General features: G+C 54.7%; 1 protein-coding gene across 1 annotated transcript in view; it reads right to left on the bottom strand.

The window, feature by feature from the left end:
• Window positions 1-15675, bottom strand: part of MMP16 (matrix metallopeptidase 16) — a 155535-nt gene that overhangs the window by 11845 nt on the left and 128015 nt on the right. The window contains exons 7-9 of the mRNA XM_039841982.1: window positions 4665-4876; window positions 3090-3296; window positions 2640-2818 (exon numbers count right to left, since the gene is read on the bottom strand). Of these exons, the coding sequence (XP_039697916.1) occupies window positions 2640-2818; window positions 3090-3296; window positions 4665-4876 (598 nt within the window). The remainder of the gene's footprint in view (window positions 1-2639; window positions 2819-3089; window positions 3297-4664; window positions 4877-15675) is intronic.

Genomic DNA, 15675 nt, shown 5'->3' on the forward strand with positions numbered 1-15675 from the left:
ACGACTGTCCCCCTCAGCCACGTTTCCGTCGAGGTAAATTGACACTGAACGTCACGTTAGTCTCAGGAGTACAACGCAATGACTCGGTACTTGTACGCGTTGCGAAAGCGCCGCGATCCGTCTGGCTGGCGCCCGTCCCCTCACGGAGGGACAGTCTCGCTTCTCATGGTGGGAACTGAGATTGAGTCTCAGCAACTTTCCAAAACACGGTTCCGCTGACGGGAGCTGCCGTGCTGCACCCGCGCCCCAGACTCCCCCCTGAAACGCAAGTCCGCGCTCGGCCCCGCGCCCCCGCCCGCCGTGGCCGACGCCAGCCTGTCCTCTGTCTCCTGCCCACCCCGTTCGTTCTGTGTTTAGGTTGCACACGTAAGTGGCCTCCTACGACATTCGTCTCCCTCTCTCTGAACTATTTCACTTAGCGTCCTCCCCTCGAGGTCCATCCGGATGGTGGCGGCGGCGCGGTTTCATTCTCGTGTCGCCGAGCAGCACTCCACTGTGCGGATGTCCCCTCTTCATCCGCTCGTCGGCTGCCGACACCTACAGAGCCCGCAGGCCTCGGCTGCCGTCACGGTGCTGCGGTGAACACGGGCACAGGGGTCTTTTTGAATTAGTGTTTGGATTTTGTTGGATAAACACCTAGAGGCGGAACTGCTGGGTCGTATGACAGTTCTATGTTTAGGTTTTTGAGGACCCTCCGCACCACTTCCCACAGTGGCCACCCCAACCGGCAACCCGCCCACAGCCCACGAGGGTCCCCCGTGCGTGCAGCACGAGAGACGTTCCCAGCGGCTCCGTTTACATGGCCAGGTGGCTCCGAGGACGACGTGTGAGACGAGGATTTCAGCTCTTCCAGGAAACTCCTGTGACCGTGTAAAAGCTTATTTGTTTGTTTGTTTATCTGTTCACTTTAAATGTGTCTTGGAAACATTTCCCTATACTGTTGGGCAGGCGTTTTCGGAAAATAACGGAGAAACACTCAGCCTTTCACTACAGATCTCAGTTCGTGGGGTTTTTTTTCCCCCATTAGGAGCAAACCCCAGGAGACTTTTTTTTTTTAAACGTACTTATATTCCCCTTTAAAAAAATAAAGCGAAACAGAAAACTCATCAGCAAACACTTGCTGTTAAGGTGCCTGATGAGATCCCAGCAGTTGACTGTACACAAAAAACTGAGAAAACAACATCTTGCCTGCTGAGTATTCGTGGCATAGAATTCAAGGAAATAACCGTGATTACGGGTTATACACTTAATTCTCAAGTATTCGTTAAGGAAATAGAACGATGTGGTCCCTTTTATGCACTGATCCACTAAGGTTTTTACCTGCAAATTCTGAAGTGACTTTGCTTCTGTGTTTTAGATTTTGAGAATGTGAGATTCATAGCCAAATCTTTTCTTTCTTTCTCTTTTCACATAGGAGAGTCGGACTTTTAACCACCTTCCATGAGACGGCCTGGTTCTCAGGGTGCTGCCTGTGTGGCAGAGGGCAGGCATTTACCGGACTTCGCAGGAGGCTGACACATTCTGGACCCAGTGGAAAAATGGGCCCAATGGACACCGCACTTGGCAGAAAGCAGAGGAAAATGCCAACACATCTGATTAAAGACAGAAACTCTGGCAATAAAAAGATGTCGGTGTCATGAAAATCAGCATTTTATGTACTTTGCCTAACGTTTGGTTGTTTACGGTCGGAAGATAAATCCGATCCCTATTATTACACCTTGGCTGGAGACAGAGACACCCTCGATCCAAAACACACTGCACGTGAACACGCCCCACAGCAGGAAGGGTCTGCGACCACGGATGGTCTCGCGTGTGGACGACAAGTGCTTATGTTTCCCAGTTTTTATAATTTAGGTACCGACAACTCCCATTTCGTGACATGTATGCGCATGCATAATTTTGCCCTAAGTTCAAAAAGTAATATAAATTATATCAAAACATAAAGTTTTCATTATTCCTAGTGGCTTTCCACTCTTCTTGAGATATTTTAAACGTCCATTTGAATGTGACAGGGTATGCTTATTTTCACATGACTGAGAGCATTTCTACTTCATGACTGAGCGGTCACGCATACTCGTGTTCGAAGGTACACCTTCGGACTCTCGTGCAAGAGGAAATCAAGGCCGACACTTAGTACCGTTAGGGAATGTGGCCAGAAGAGTTATATCCAACATGGACTTGAGTTAAGTGGGGGACATAGAGGACCAAGCTAGTGAGGTACAGGTGCTACTGAACAGCATGGGTCACAGGGAGAGAAAACCGTAACAGGTGGTGTCCGTCGAGAAAGAACAGAAAGACAAAGCCAAAGAGAAGAGCGAAGTGAGCCTGCCAGGGGGCCGGGGCGAGCTGAGCGCGAGGGCTGGGCCGGCGGGGACTGCGAGCCGGACATGGCCACGCTCGGGCTCCGCTCTCCATCCATGGTCCTGTCCGGGTCCACCGCGTGCCAGGCACCATCTCAAGCACAGGTCGGTAGCCGACCGCTCGCCGGGTTAGGGCAGCCTGCGGCCCGGGGAGGGGTCCTACCTAAGAGTCAAACCCCAGCTCAGATGGGCAGGCAGCAGAGTCCGCGCCGGCTGCCGGGCTGGGACGAGGGCTGTTGGGTCATTAGAGAAACGTCCATCGGGCCTGGTTCGAGGTACCAGGACCACGGTCCACACAGAAGACGAAGGACAGGAGACTGGACTCCCCGGCCGCCAGCCCAGCGGGCAGGATGCGCACAGGCACCACGGACGTGGGACACACGGCGTGGCCCGTGAGCAGAACCCCAGCAGGGGAGGGCACAGGGCAGGGACGAGGGACGATGGCACCGTCTTGGCTTCTGAGGTGACAAAGCCGTTGGGAGACCTGGCCGGCTGAGACGTCATGTGATTGTGGGTTGGAGCCCACGGCAGGAAGGTGTTGAGCCACCTGCCGCCCAAGTCCGGCCCTTCCCCCACGGTGGGGAGGTGACATCAGGAAGGGGGCTCGGGCTGGGTGGGGCCGTCTGCGCCCAGGGCACTGTGTGTCCAGCTGGGCTGAGGAGGGGACCTGGAGGCTGTGTGGGAGCGAGTGGTGGAGGGGCGAGGTGGGTCCCGGGTGACAGCTCAGACCGGCGGCGATCGGAAGCCACCGACAGGCCCGGTGTTCGCAGAGACGGGTGAGCCTGCGGCGGGAGACGCGGCGGCCGGGCCGGCACCAGAGCACAGGAAGGGGCACGGTGTCCGGCCGCTTCGCCCTCGGCGCCTCCTGGCCACCGCTGCCCCGGCCTTGTCTGAGGGGTCTCCCGGGCACAGCTCTGGCCCGCACTGGCCTGGGACCTGCAATGGGGGGGAGGGATTCACGCCCCAGGCCGAAGGTGACGTCACACCTTCGCAAGGTGTGAGTTTGAGCAGGGTGGCCAGAGAGCGCCCACGAACCGGCGAGGAGGAGCCACGGCAGCAGCAAGCAGCAGAGCACGGGCTTGTGACACAGGCCCCCGTGGGTGGCCTGGCCAGGGGCACCAGGCCCTGGGACAGACCTCAGCTCCGGCCACCTTGGGTGATGCGCTCTGCTTCCTGCTGCCTCTGCTCACAGGGCCAGCGGGTGGAGGGGAGGGCCATCTCCCCCAGGCATGCTGCCAAGACTCCCCCGGACGTGTCCCCCAGTGTCCGCAGGGGGCGGGCGGATTGCCGGGGCCGCATGGCACTTCCTGAGCACTCACAGGGATGTCCCCCTTAGTCCCCATCTCAAGCAGGGACAAGAGCGACCCACCTTCCACGTGGAGAAACCGAGGCACAGTGAGTTGTGGGCCTGGCCCAGCTCGCACAGCCGGCCAGGCAGGGCCCGAGCCTGCTGGGGGGCCGCTTCCCGGCTCCAGGAACTCAAGTGCCACCCCCACCTCGAGGACTGGCTAAGGACGGCGTGACCGGTAGGTGACGCCCCGCTTACTCGGCAGCCTGGTCCTCGCTGAGTACCGCTCCCTGAGCCCCGCATACCTGTCCTGCCTGCTCTGGGAACAGAGGCTCTCTGTGCTGCCCACGGCCCTGACCTCCCTCCCTGGGGACATGCCCAGCTGCCCTCCACCCAGGGGAGCACATCCGCCCCCCACCCCCGCGCCCGGACACTCGGCCCTCAGATGCAGCTCGAGCGTGTCCCGCGCACGGTCCGGCCGCCCTGCAGCCCCGTTGGGCTCCCCTCGGCTCCCCACAGGCTGCAGACTCATCGCTGAGCGCCCACGAGTGTCCAGGACGGCGAACCCGGGAGCCGCCCAAGGTCACTTCCAGGTGGCCTGCCTTCCGCATGCCAGGCGAGCCGCTGAAACCTGTCACTCCAGGAAATGACAAGCTCAGGATACCTCATGGAGAGCAGGGAGCTGGGCGGTGCTTCCTGCCCACAGAGCAGCTCCTGTCACCCCCTCGACACACACTGACCCAACCAAGGATGGTCAGAGAAGTGATGCAGATGCCGCTGTATGAAGCAGCAACTCCAAATGCTCTTAAAAAAACACCCAGACTCCTCAGTTAGTGGGAAAAGGGCTTTTCAATCATTCCCTTATTCGTTTATATCACTTTTTGGGGTACTTTTAAGCAAAATATAAAAATTCTATGCGATGTCAACGACTCCTGAATTGGACTTAGACGTGAGCTGCCAAATGAGAAGACGTAACTTAGAGAACCAAACGTTCCCTCCGCTTCTGCTTCACTCACGTGTGGAGCCAGCGCTTCGTGGATGGGCGCAGGCCCCCGCACAGGCCCCGCGTGGCCGACGGGGCGGGCTCACCTTTGAAGAAGACGAAGTTGCCGTCGCTGTTCTCGTACACCGCGTCGATGCCGGGTGGCAGGCCCCGCCAGAAGTACGTGATCTGCATGGGGTAGCCGTCCATCACCCTGTTGTTCCTGACGCGCCAGAACCACTGGTCCTGCGAAGCAAGCAGAGGGCATCTCAGCCAGCGTCCCTGTCACCACCCCGTGTTGTGACAGGACACAGAGACGCGGCTTGCCCGCAGAGGACCGAACAACGTGGTTGAACAGAAACCGTGCAAACGCACCCCGCGCGGCGTGCACCACGTCCGGCCTCCCGCTGGCCACTTGCCAGGACCTGAGTGCTGCCGGGCACAGGTGGGCACCTCGGTACCTGGGCACACCGGCCAGACCCTACCGCAGCCACGCCGGGCACCTCCAGTCTGCCCGCCTCACGCTGTCCCGCGGAATCACAGCCAAGTCCTCGGTCACCCTCCTGGGGTCCCAGTGGGGCGGGATTACATGGTCACCCCAAACGAACAAAGTCACCTCAAAATAAAACCACGGGAGCGGACTGCAGCCTGCGACAGCTGCTCCCCAACGGACCGTCACAGCAGAGGCCGCTTTAGACCAAAGCATCTCCTCTCAACCAGCGAATAACCCCGTCTTGCCCAGAGCAGGTGCTTGTAAATGTTGCTGAATTAACAGTTAGCCGACCCACAAAACGTCCCACCATAAGTTCTTACTAACAACAACAACAAAAAATAAATACATCACATCTAATGACTTTAAATTGTTTTCTAGTGAAAATTTCGGAATAATGTAGAGACTATTCAAAGTGCTTTAATATTAAAAAATGAGATATATTTCGAAATTAGTTTCCAATAAATCTGAATTCAGCATTTGACTTTAGCCCAGCCCTCATCATCCACATGTCGGTGCCACGCAGGTGTCGTCACGGAACGCCGGCTCAGGGCCCCCGCCCTCCGGTCTCCACTCAGATGTCAGCGAGTGACTCACTGTACGACTTCCCAGGCCCCCGGTGGGAACAGGCTCGCCTCACTTGTCAGCTACTCACACACACGCTCTACTGAGAACTCTAGATTTTAGGCGACATGATGAAAATGAGCCTTTCCACATTTAAATCACTCTGAGCAGTACAGTCAGGGACCTCTGGAGAGGTGCACTGTCCCCGCTGTCATCGGCTGCCGTCTCCACTAACTTCCGCCACCTACAGAGGGAGGAGGAAGTCGCTTAGTTAACGGCTCTGATGTCACGTCCTGTCCTTGCTGTCCCTGACAACCGCGGTGGATATACCATGAGTGAGTGACCACAAACTCACAACTGACTCATAGCGGGATGGCTGTATTAACGGACTTTCTGAGGACCTGGCTTTAAAAACGTCGGTTGTCATTGTTAAGATTATTGTGAAACGGGTGCCCCCGGTTTTCCTGTTTACAGTTCTGTTCACAGCTGGTCTCGTTCCTCTTCGGATTTCAGCCGTACGACGGCTCTAGCCAAGTCTCTGTTCCCCACCAGCGTCTTCCGACATCACTGACTTTTCGCTGATGGTTTTCATAGAACCCGGCAGCCCGAGTTAACAGATGCTTTGATCCACATGCAGTGCGTATCTGAAACTGATCTTAGAATGCAAAGCTATTCTAAGTGAAAAGATCGATCTAGGAAAACATAGATGGGCGTGAAGACCCAGGGTTTACGGCGGATAGTCTGTGAGCACATGATATCCTGATAACGCAAAAGAAAAACAGCATTTTTATCGAGCCGAAACAGGGGCTTTTAACTGGTTGTGAACATCATGCCAATCTCCACATAAAACATTCTTAAATTGTTATGATATAGACCCTAAAACAATAAGCACAAATGGTTAGATGCCCACTGGGTTCCGATGAAGAAAACTGGCTGAGACTCTATGGAACGATACCAGCGCAGCCGCCTGAGCTGCGGGGGGTCGGGGGGCACGGGAGGAAAAGCCACACACCGACCAGCAGCGGCTCCATTTTTGACCTGAAGGAAAATGTGTCGTTTACAATGAAAACCGGGCTGCTGCTGAACAAAGTGCAGGGCCGTCTGGCTCACGGCACACAGGGCAGCGCGGCCAGATCACTGATCACCGACCCAAAGCCCGCCAGGCAGGGCCCGAGGTCTCAGCCTCGCCCGTCACCACAGCACGCGCTCTTTAGCGTGACATCGCAGTTCTGGAGATTGTCCCCTGCGTTCCTCGCCCGTCTGATCCCCGCGGCCGCCCTGCCTGGCCACGTGTCCGGAGATGGGGCAGCTCTGGAGCCACAGAGACACAGGAGCGACTCTTCTCCTCGGCCGGATGCAGGGGGCTGGCCGGTCAGCATTCAGCGTGAGTGTCCCCAGGCCCCTCCCCTGCCCCTACACTCACACTCACCAGGCGCCTGGACAGCGTGTGGACCGGGCCGCTGGCCAGCTCCTGGGGGAGGGGACATCTCATCACTGTGTGTTTTACAGGCTCCCTTCAGGCTTCACACCTCCAGGGACCTTGGTGTCTCTGCTTCCCAAAGGCTCGTCCTGCCCTTCAGGTGACCCTGGCTGATCCCCAAGGCATCCTGCCTGCAGCGTCCTGTGGGACCACGTGCATGACACGACCGTGCTGCGGGGAGGGGGGGGACTGCGGCTCCCCTCGTCAGCCTGCTCTGTCCCTGGACATCGCTGCACGCACAGCGCCGGCACGGGGGCTGAAGACTGGCCGGGGACAGCGCAGGCTTCAGAGAAGCTCCGAGCGGACGCAGAGGCCCTGCGCGCGGCGGCCACAGGGAGGCGTCTGTCCCAGGGACCATGCGCCCCGCCCGCTTATCAGGCAAGAGGCCCGTGTGGAACTGGAGGTGCCGAGGGACGGGGTGGACCAGGGGACAAGTCCCAGAATCCCGCCGTGCGGAACTGGGAGTCCCTGGGCGACGCGGTCGCCATGACGGCAGAGGCCGCTGCACCTGTGCCGCGCCTTCTTGGCAACGGCCCCCGGTGGCCGCCTGGCAGGAGTTCAGAAGCAACTGCCCTTCCTTAAACCCGGCCCTGGCAGACACGCCACGTGTGACAGAGTGGGGCCAGCCAGCCCACCTGGGGCCTCCGCTGGAGGGACAGGACAGAAAGGACCTCCGCAGAGACCTCTGCAGCGGATGTGGGGAACAAGCTCACTGGCCGGCCGCACAGCAGAGCGCGGGACAGCGCTGGTCAGACGGTCCTCTGAGCCACCAGGCACCTGGTGACAGGTCACAGGAAACTGGGGTCTGGGCCTGGAAGCTCTGACAGGGCAGACGCTTAACGCCTGGGTGCTGCCCCTGCACCAGACAGACCGCGTCTCTCCCAGGCCTGGAAGATTCCCGAGCCGGAGGAGCCGCGAGGCCTCTGAAGTGGGAGTGGGGGGGAGGCGACCTTGGGGCGTTGGAGAGAGGACGTCAGCCCACCCACGCCCAGGGTGCCTGCAAATGACCTGTGCCGGGCAATGGTGGCCCAGCCATGGGAGAGCAGGGAGTGAGCCCTGAAGACCAGCAGCAACGCGGGGCACGTAGAGGGGGCAGTCACAGCGGTGACCAGAACAGGCGGGCCGTGCCTGAGGCAGCTGTACACGAGTGTCCCCTCGGATGCAAAGGCAGCTGCTTGCTGGGGCAGCCCTCACCACTCCGGTCCTGTAGGACGCGTGTGGAAAAGGCCTGGAGACAGGCCAGACGAGGGGCAGAGGGGAGAAAGCACAGCTCGCGGCCCGTGGGGCCCGTGTCCCACGGTCCCTGCAGCCCGTGGGTGGGGTGGCTGAGGCCCACGCTGACGGGTTAGAACAGGCGGACGAGGGCTTCGGTGGCGGAACTGCTGGGGCTGACAAGGGGCCACCCCGGCTCGGTGTCGCAGTTAGTATGGAAATGGGACTCATGTCCCAGACTGCAAGGGCCACGTGGACAAACAGCGCTGCAGGTAACAAAGAAGCCAAGTGAGGTGCTGAAAAACAGAAGTGTTAAAACCAGAGGTGACTTGATGTAGAACCTTAAACAGGTGACACAGTTCCTCCTGGCTCAATGGCGGTATTCCCTCACGAGGACTCACACTCACGCGGCGGGGGGACAGGAAACCAGCTTATTTAGACGAGCAACTTAATTTTCTCTATTTCGTGTACAAAAACAGAAATAGATTCCTATTTACGTTCCTTGCAAAGTTTCCAACCTTTTCCACTTCTCTTGATTTTTATCGTGTGGTTAAAAAAGAACGTGCCACTGCAATTGGTTTTATGGATCCCGCGAACTAGATGAATCTTACTTTGTCACATGTCTATTCCTGAAAAGTTGGTTACTGATTATTGTGTGAAGCAAATACAATTTTAATTGAACTAAAATGGATTGATATTTTAAAAAACAATATTAAAGAGAATTGTTTTGCTTAATTTTATGAGTACTCTTTCTACCCCAAATTTAAAAAGTACAAAAAAATGATTTTGTATCAATAACAATGTTTCTAAATGTTAGGTATTTATGGCTCAGATTTTTTTTTATATTGGGCAACATTTAGACCTTTATTTTCTAGAAGGAAAACTGAGTTACTGAGTTGTCTCCTGCATGGAGTGAGTGAGTTGGTGACATATGCCCCAGTTCACCTATATTTTGGTGCTCAAACTCATTAGCAAAAATTGTCGATTATTTGACAATTTAAAAAGTTACTTGTATATTAATGATTGTTACTAAAATGAGTGTCTACACTACATATTTTTATAGAAATTTACAAAATATGCGTTGTTCTATTCAATTCCAAAGCTAAAGTTGATGACCAAAAAGAAAAATAAATACGGCCTTGGGTCATAATTATTAGCTTCAGTGGTCGAATGTATCTCCTGTGACTGGGTTTATACAAAACTGACTCTACCAAACGTCATTCTCAGACCCACAGAAGTAATCTACATTGTTTATGGAAAATCTTGGAAATGGGAAAGTCTTTTTTCCTCTTCCTATTAATCTTCTCAAATTCACTTTTCAGCAACAGTAACTTCATCTGGAGACTCAATGATTTTAATTATTTATACATATGATAAAAAATCAGTATTTCCTACTGTTAATGACCAATGAGCAATACAGATCACCTGCCGCTTTGCAGTATTTTTTGCTTCCGCTGTTGTTCAGTGGTTTTTCTGAAGACAACACCGTTGACGCTACGTCCCCCCGGAAGATGCTTCGAGTCGCTTCTTCCTCAACCGGATTCTGCCACTGCTGCTTCTTCCTGTCAGACACTGTGACCGTGGACACGAAACATGTCAGGGGGTGGAGGCGAACGCCCCGCGACTGAGCAGCTGCTTGTATATCGTTCTGGCTCAGTTCCCCCTGTGCAGAGTGTCGCCCGACACCCCGCCCGCCTCCCCACAGCCAGAGGGGAGAGAGCTGTCCTCCAGCCAGAGGACACGCAGACGGGATGGGCAGTGGCCACGTGACCGAATCATGAGAACTGTACTGGAAGCGATCCTTTTAAGCAAGGCACTGCAAATTAAGATACAAAAGTCCATTTTTATATCTTATTAATACTCCAAGGGTGTGGCTTCATAATTTTAAAGGACTAATGAATTTATCGAGCTAAGACACCGATAAATTATTTAAAACTTATTCTTGAAGTCTGCTCTGCCAGTATGATAGCCATTATCCACACGTGGCTCTGTCGTTTAAATTACTTAGATAAAATTTTAAAAAGTAGCTCCTCGCCTACACTCGCCACGTTTCCGGGGCTTGACAGCCACCTGCGACTGTGACGGCCACGTCGAATGGTGCGGCTTTGGTCCCTGTGGGTGTCACGACTTTTCCCATCCTGATTTGTTTCCAGGCTCCTGCGTTGCTCACAGAATAACTTCCTAAACGCGGCAGCGGTGGCCGACGGCAGGGGCGGGCAGGTGACCGAGAGAAGGCTCAGACCCTCGGCTCGGCCCTGGGAAGGGACGCTGTGACTGACGACGAGGAACCGGGACGTTTCTGCTGTCAAACCTCGGCTAACCTGTCACCTCTTCAGCCCAGGGGGCCCCTCCCCTCCCGTCCCAGCCCCTAACTTCTGCCGGGCTGCCGGCTACTCGGCCATCGCAGCGCTGACGCCTCTACACGCATGTGGCTTTGGTCTCCACTGTCCCCTCCACTGACGTCAAGCTCGTTGCAGGAGGAGGATCCTGCACCGTCGCTGCAATGGCACGGACCCGAGAAGCCGGCCGGGCACAGGCGGGCACCTCGCGAATGCTCATCACACGGCTGCGTCAACGAGCACATGGGCAGGAGACAGAGATTAAAGTTATTCATGGTGGAAATACGCTTTTGTGAAATATAAAGGCATTTTCAAAATAAAAGATACATTTACTTCTCTCTCCCAATTTGATCTGTCATTAATATTCCCCAAATTTCATATCTGAAATGTAGTGACTTTAAAGTTACATATTGTTCACAGAATTTACCTTTATGGAAGTTAAATGCGAAGTTCGTCTACAACAGACAAGATCGGCAGTCGGTAGCAGCAACCCACTCGAGAGACGCTGGTGTCTCTTGGGGAGACGGGGGACAGACGCAGATCTACGGGAGCAGGACAGCGAGTGCAAGTCTCAGGCCCTAAGTATCCTAAAGAAGTTCTGTCTTAGTGAAAAGTCTGAAGATGGGTGGTTTTGACTGTATGTTGTCTAGAAAAGGCGGTATAAACAGGCGGATTTTGGTCAGGGGTAGGTCAGCACTGCCCAGAGAGCCTGCATCCCAGACACTCAGCACGTGTGACCAAGCGTGACCTCCCCTACGCTCTCAAAGGCTTGCGGGGTGCTCACAGCAGCAGTGCGGGGCGGCTGGTGGCTGCGAACTTGCAGACGAGCTGGTCAGAGAAAGCGGGGCGGCGGGTCCTGCGCCTTCACATCGCTGCTGACGGTCGCAGGATGCGGGAGGCGAGGCAAGGATTCGCTCAAAGGCATTGAGAAAAAAGCTCCATTTGGCCTTGAACATTTCCTTAAAACTTGTGCCAGTTTATTGTAATTATTACAGTCACAGCGACTGAACAGTCCGGAGTTGTTTCCGTTTGTTTGTTCGTTGTCGTTTCTCTTTGCCCAGCAGCAGGGGCGGGCTGAGAGCTCCCGGGCCCTGGTTTTGACACCGGAACCAGGGCGTCTCCTGGGCCTCAGGCGCTTCCCACCCACACGGCAAGAAGAGGGCATCAGAACAGCCTCTTCCAGTTTTTCAAAAAGGTGTAACGAAAATATGCTAAAACTTCTAAGAAAATTCACAGGGACAGTTATCCTATTTACGAAACATCTGAAAGATGAACTTCGACAACAAAACAAACCCTTGATGAATTAGTGAGCATCGTTCGGGGGTGATTTTTCTGCTCTCATAAGATATATTTGAAAATTGAGTAGAGCCCCTAAACACGACGAATCTAAGCCAGATCATCTGACGAGACTACAAAATGTAAGAGTCCTTGAAAGTGTCTCTGAATAACTGAGCACCCGAGACACACCCCACATCACGGATTATCTAGAATTCGTTCACCTAATCGCGACCTGTTTTCACCTCCAAACGCTGGGAACAGCGGCATGGAACAGCCACCGTGACGGCTTCTTACCATTCGTACCTCACAAGGCTTCGAAACACTAAACAATGCTATTCCTGAAATATTGCCAAAGGAAAAAATAAGTCGACATGCTGTTTATTCACATTGCTTGACAGTCCATGTATGGGTCTCCAATGTCTTAACCACAATTCTAAAATTCCGACAGCTTGAAAAATGAACGATGTTTCTTGAGTTCGAAATGAACTTATTTGGCAGGGAGCCTGATTTAAATGATGTGAAGATTTTTCAAGATTTTTTTTTCACCCTGGTTATTAGGACTATATAAGTTTCAACAGCAAAACAGAGACGGGTTTGATTATGGGTCACTTCCACAGACCCTATGGGGCTCACGCAAGAAACGTTTAATACGCTGAATTATTAATAGAAAAAAAACTTAAAAAGTCGCACTTGGCCACAATGTGTTAAGATGAAATCACTTCACTGTCCTTATTTCAAATGCAAACGCTATTGGTGAGGGCATTTTGAACAAAACTGAGAATTTCATTTCCTGCTTTCTTATTTTTTAGAGGATCACTGTCGTTTTCATTTTTCGTCTTTTGGTGCTTCCAAAGTAAACAGTGTAAATAGAATTAGTTCTAAAAACAGGGAACGTAAGTCCTGGCCTTTGTTGGAGGCCTGGGTCTGTAATCTACCACCAGAGGAGCTTTGAGCTTTGAGCTTCGGGTGCAGAGACAGGCGGGTGGGAAGAGGGACTGGAGGCCTCCTGCAGGCCAGGCGGGGCTGGGAGAATCTAAACTACGCAGCCCTCCGGAAAGGCACACCCACTTCGACAAGTGCCACCGAACTATGGAGTGTGAGCCTGTGCTCTAAGTTTTAAATTTCCCAGCCAGGATCCTTCTTCTTGGGAAGTTTAAGGACACACCGCACCCTGCAAACTCTGGGAGACCCTGCAAGTGACAGCGCCCGTCACGCTCAGCAGAGCAGTGTCATGTGGGTCTCTGGGTGCACGTGGCCTCTGCAGTGACGGCGTTGGAGCGAGCGGAGGCGTGAGGGTGGCCTCCCCTGACCCGGCTGCGGTCCTGCCTCTGCCTGTGCACAGAGGGTCCCCCCACGACCTGTCACACCTGAGGTCCCCTACCTGTGCCCTGCGGTGACCTCTCCCGGAACGCCTGCTCTTTCAACTTCCTAATGTGAGTTCTGATATATGGAATCAGGGAAAACATTTTATGATTTTGGTTTAAATTTTTACTATTTGAAGGGAAAAAGCACTTATTTAACTTAAATCAGAATCCGATCTCTGCTGAGCCTCAATAAATAACTTGCCAAGGAAGATTTCTATGTGATTCATGCTTCTCGAAGATTCCGCTCACACTATGGGAGCAGACAAGCCTGGGGCCCGGGACACGGGCACCCACCCTCCCAGTCTGAAAACGAGACTCCGTGACGAGGCGCTCTCGAAGCCAGTTTGCTGAAGACTCGCCAAGCCACGCTCCGGTCTGAGGAGGTGTCACGATGATACGAGCTCTGCAAGTTTTCGAAAGCGAGTCTAAGCCAGAGCTTGCGCGCTCTCACTGAGTCTCGAAGTCTGGGGAGTTTGGGTGTTGTCACTTTCCTCGGGCCAGCCACACTGACGTTCGGGTACTGTCCAACTGCCCAGCCGCCGGCAAGGCGGCCCCACCACAGGGTCCGAGGGGTGAGACCGCCTCACCTCTAGCACCAGCTGCAAGTCTGGGGGTCCCCCAAGCCACTCGGATGGGAAGGGCCCCACAAACTCACGGACCTCCATACTTAGGGTTGTGACGTCTTACAAGGAGAGAACACAGCTCCGACATCAGCCAAAGGAAGTCGCAGAGCAACCTCGAGAGGCTCCATGTCCTTGGGGTGCAGCCGGTGTCAACGTGCGCCGACACCCACAGTCCTGCCAGCTGGGGGCGTGCCCCGCCTGCGTGTCCAGTCATTATCCGAGCGTCACTCGTCGGCACGCTTGAGAGACTCGGCATCCAGGCCAAGTGCCAGCACAGCACCCAGAGCCCCACAGTGGCGTCGGCACGTGGCTGGCTGTCCTGGTGCCCCCAGCCCCGTCGATCACGAAGACGCGGCCCTCAGGTGTGACCTGGATGCCACGCCGAAGCCCAGCAAAGGCCAAATGGCCTCTGGGCCAGGCCAGCTTTTCGCTGCACAGCAAGCGTTTCTTTCAAGGGTCAAGTACGTAATTACAGATTAAAAAAATAACAAACCCAAAACGACAGGCAAACACTTAGTTGGGAATGCTGAACACTCGCTGACTTCTAAGAGGAGGGACGTGCGGCAGGAGATACCCTAGTGCCCAGTGTCAACCTGACCGGCTCCAGGTGACACGTGCAAAAGCAAAGCCAGCTGTGGGGTCAGGAAGGCAATTTACCAGCACAGGAAGGGAGACCAAAACACGTGAGCAAGGTCACAGATTTGCAGATGAAATCTCAACCGAACTTGCGAAATTACACGTTGAAAGAATTATATGACCGTTATTTGGCTCTCATTGTAGGAATAATAAATAAGTGGACTCTTGTAATAAATTCTTTATCTTAATCACCATAATTATGGCCAATAAATCTCCCTATGTTATTTCAACGTTGGATTTTTCTTAGAAATGCTGAATTGGGGGCAGATCCGTGATGATCTGTATCCACAGCCGCTGACGAGGCAGCAGTTCACAGCATCCAACCTCCACGCACCAGGTCAGAGTTCCAGCCGTGACTTGCGTCTGACCCTCTCTTTGACCTTTGTTTGTGGGATCAGTAGGGAAGCAAGGTGGATACACACAAGTCACACATTTTAACAAGTTCACGGCTTTACTCCACCGCAGTCCCAGGGGACATGCGAGCGGGGGCGGGGGGCGCGGGGGTGAGCAGCTGCCACTGTGACTGTGACACTCCGTCAGGACGCCACCCGCCCCCCCGCGGGGCTAAGAAGGCATGCCCCTTCCGAGTGGAGCTCAGGGTGCCCCGCCCGTGCAGTGGGTGGCGTTCTGCCAGGTCTCACCAGCTCCGGGTGGGACTTTGGCCTGTGCCCGGCTTCCCAGTTCCCTCACGGCCGCAGTGCCCTCGGCATCCACGGGGAAGACTCACATTTGTCCCTGTGGTCAGGGTCCCGCCATCTGCCGAAGGCCGAGTTCTGAGAGCTGCTCGCATGTCCCGATCCTCAGCCCGTCACTCCGCCCGCGTCCCCAAGCCCGCCTGAGTCTCCGACGTCGGGAGCTGGCACTCACAGTGTTTCTCCTGAGCTCTGTCCCCTCATCCTGTCCCGCCCAGCCCCGGTCAGTTCTGCCAGCAGCGAAGCCTCCGGCCCTCCACGTGTGCCCTCGGCCGCGCGGTCCCGCCCGTGTCTCTCCGGCCTCGTTTCTCGACCTCTCGCCTCGACGGCTCTCCGGCACCATCCTGTCACCCCCACGCTGGCTAAC

This window comes from Pteropus medius, unplaced genomic scaffold, assembly GCF_902729225.1.
Source record: "Pteropus medius unplaced genomic scaffold, Ma_sr-lr_union100, whole genome shotgun sequence".
NCBI lineage: Eukaryota > Metazoa > Chordata > Mammalia > Chiroptera > Pteropodidae > Pteropus > Pteropus medius.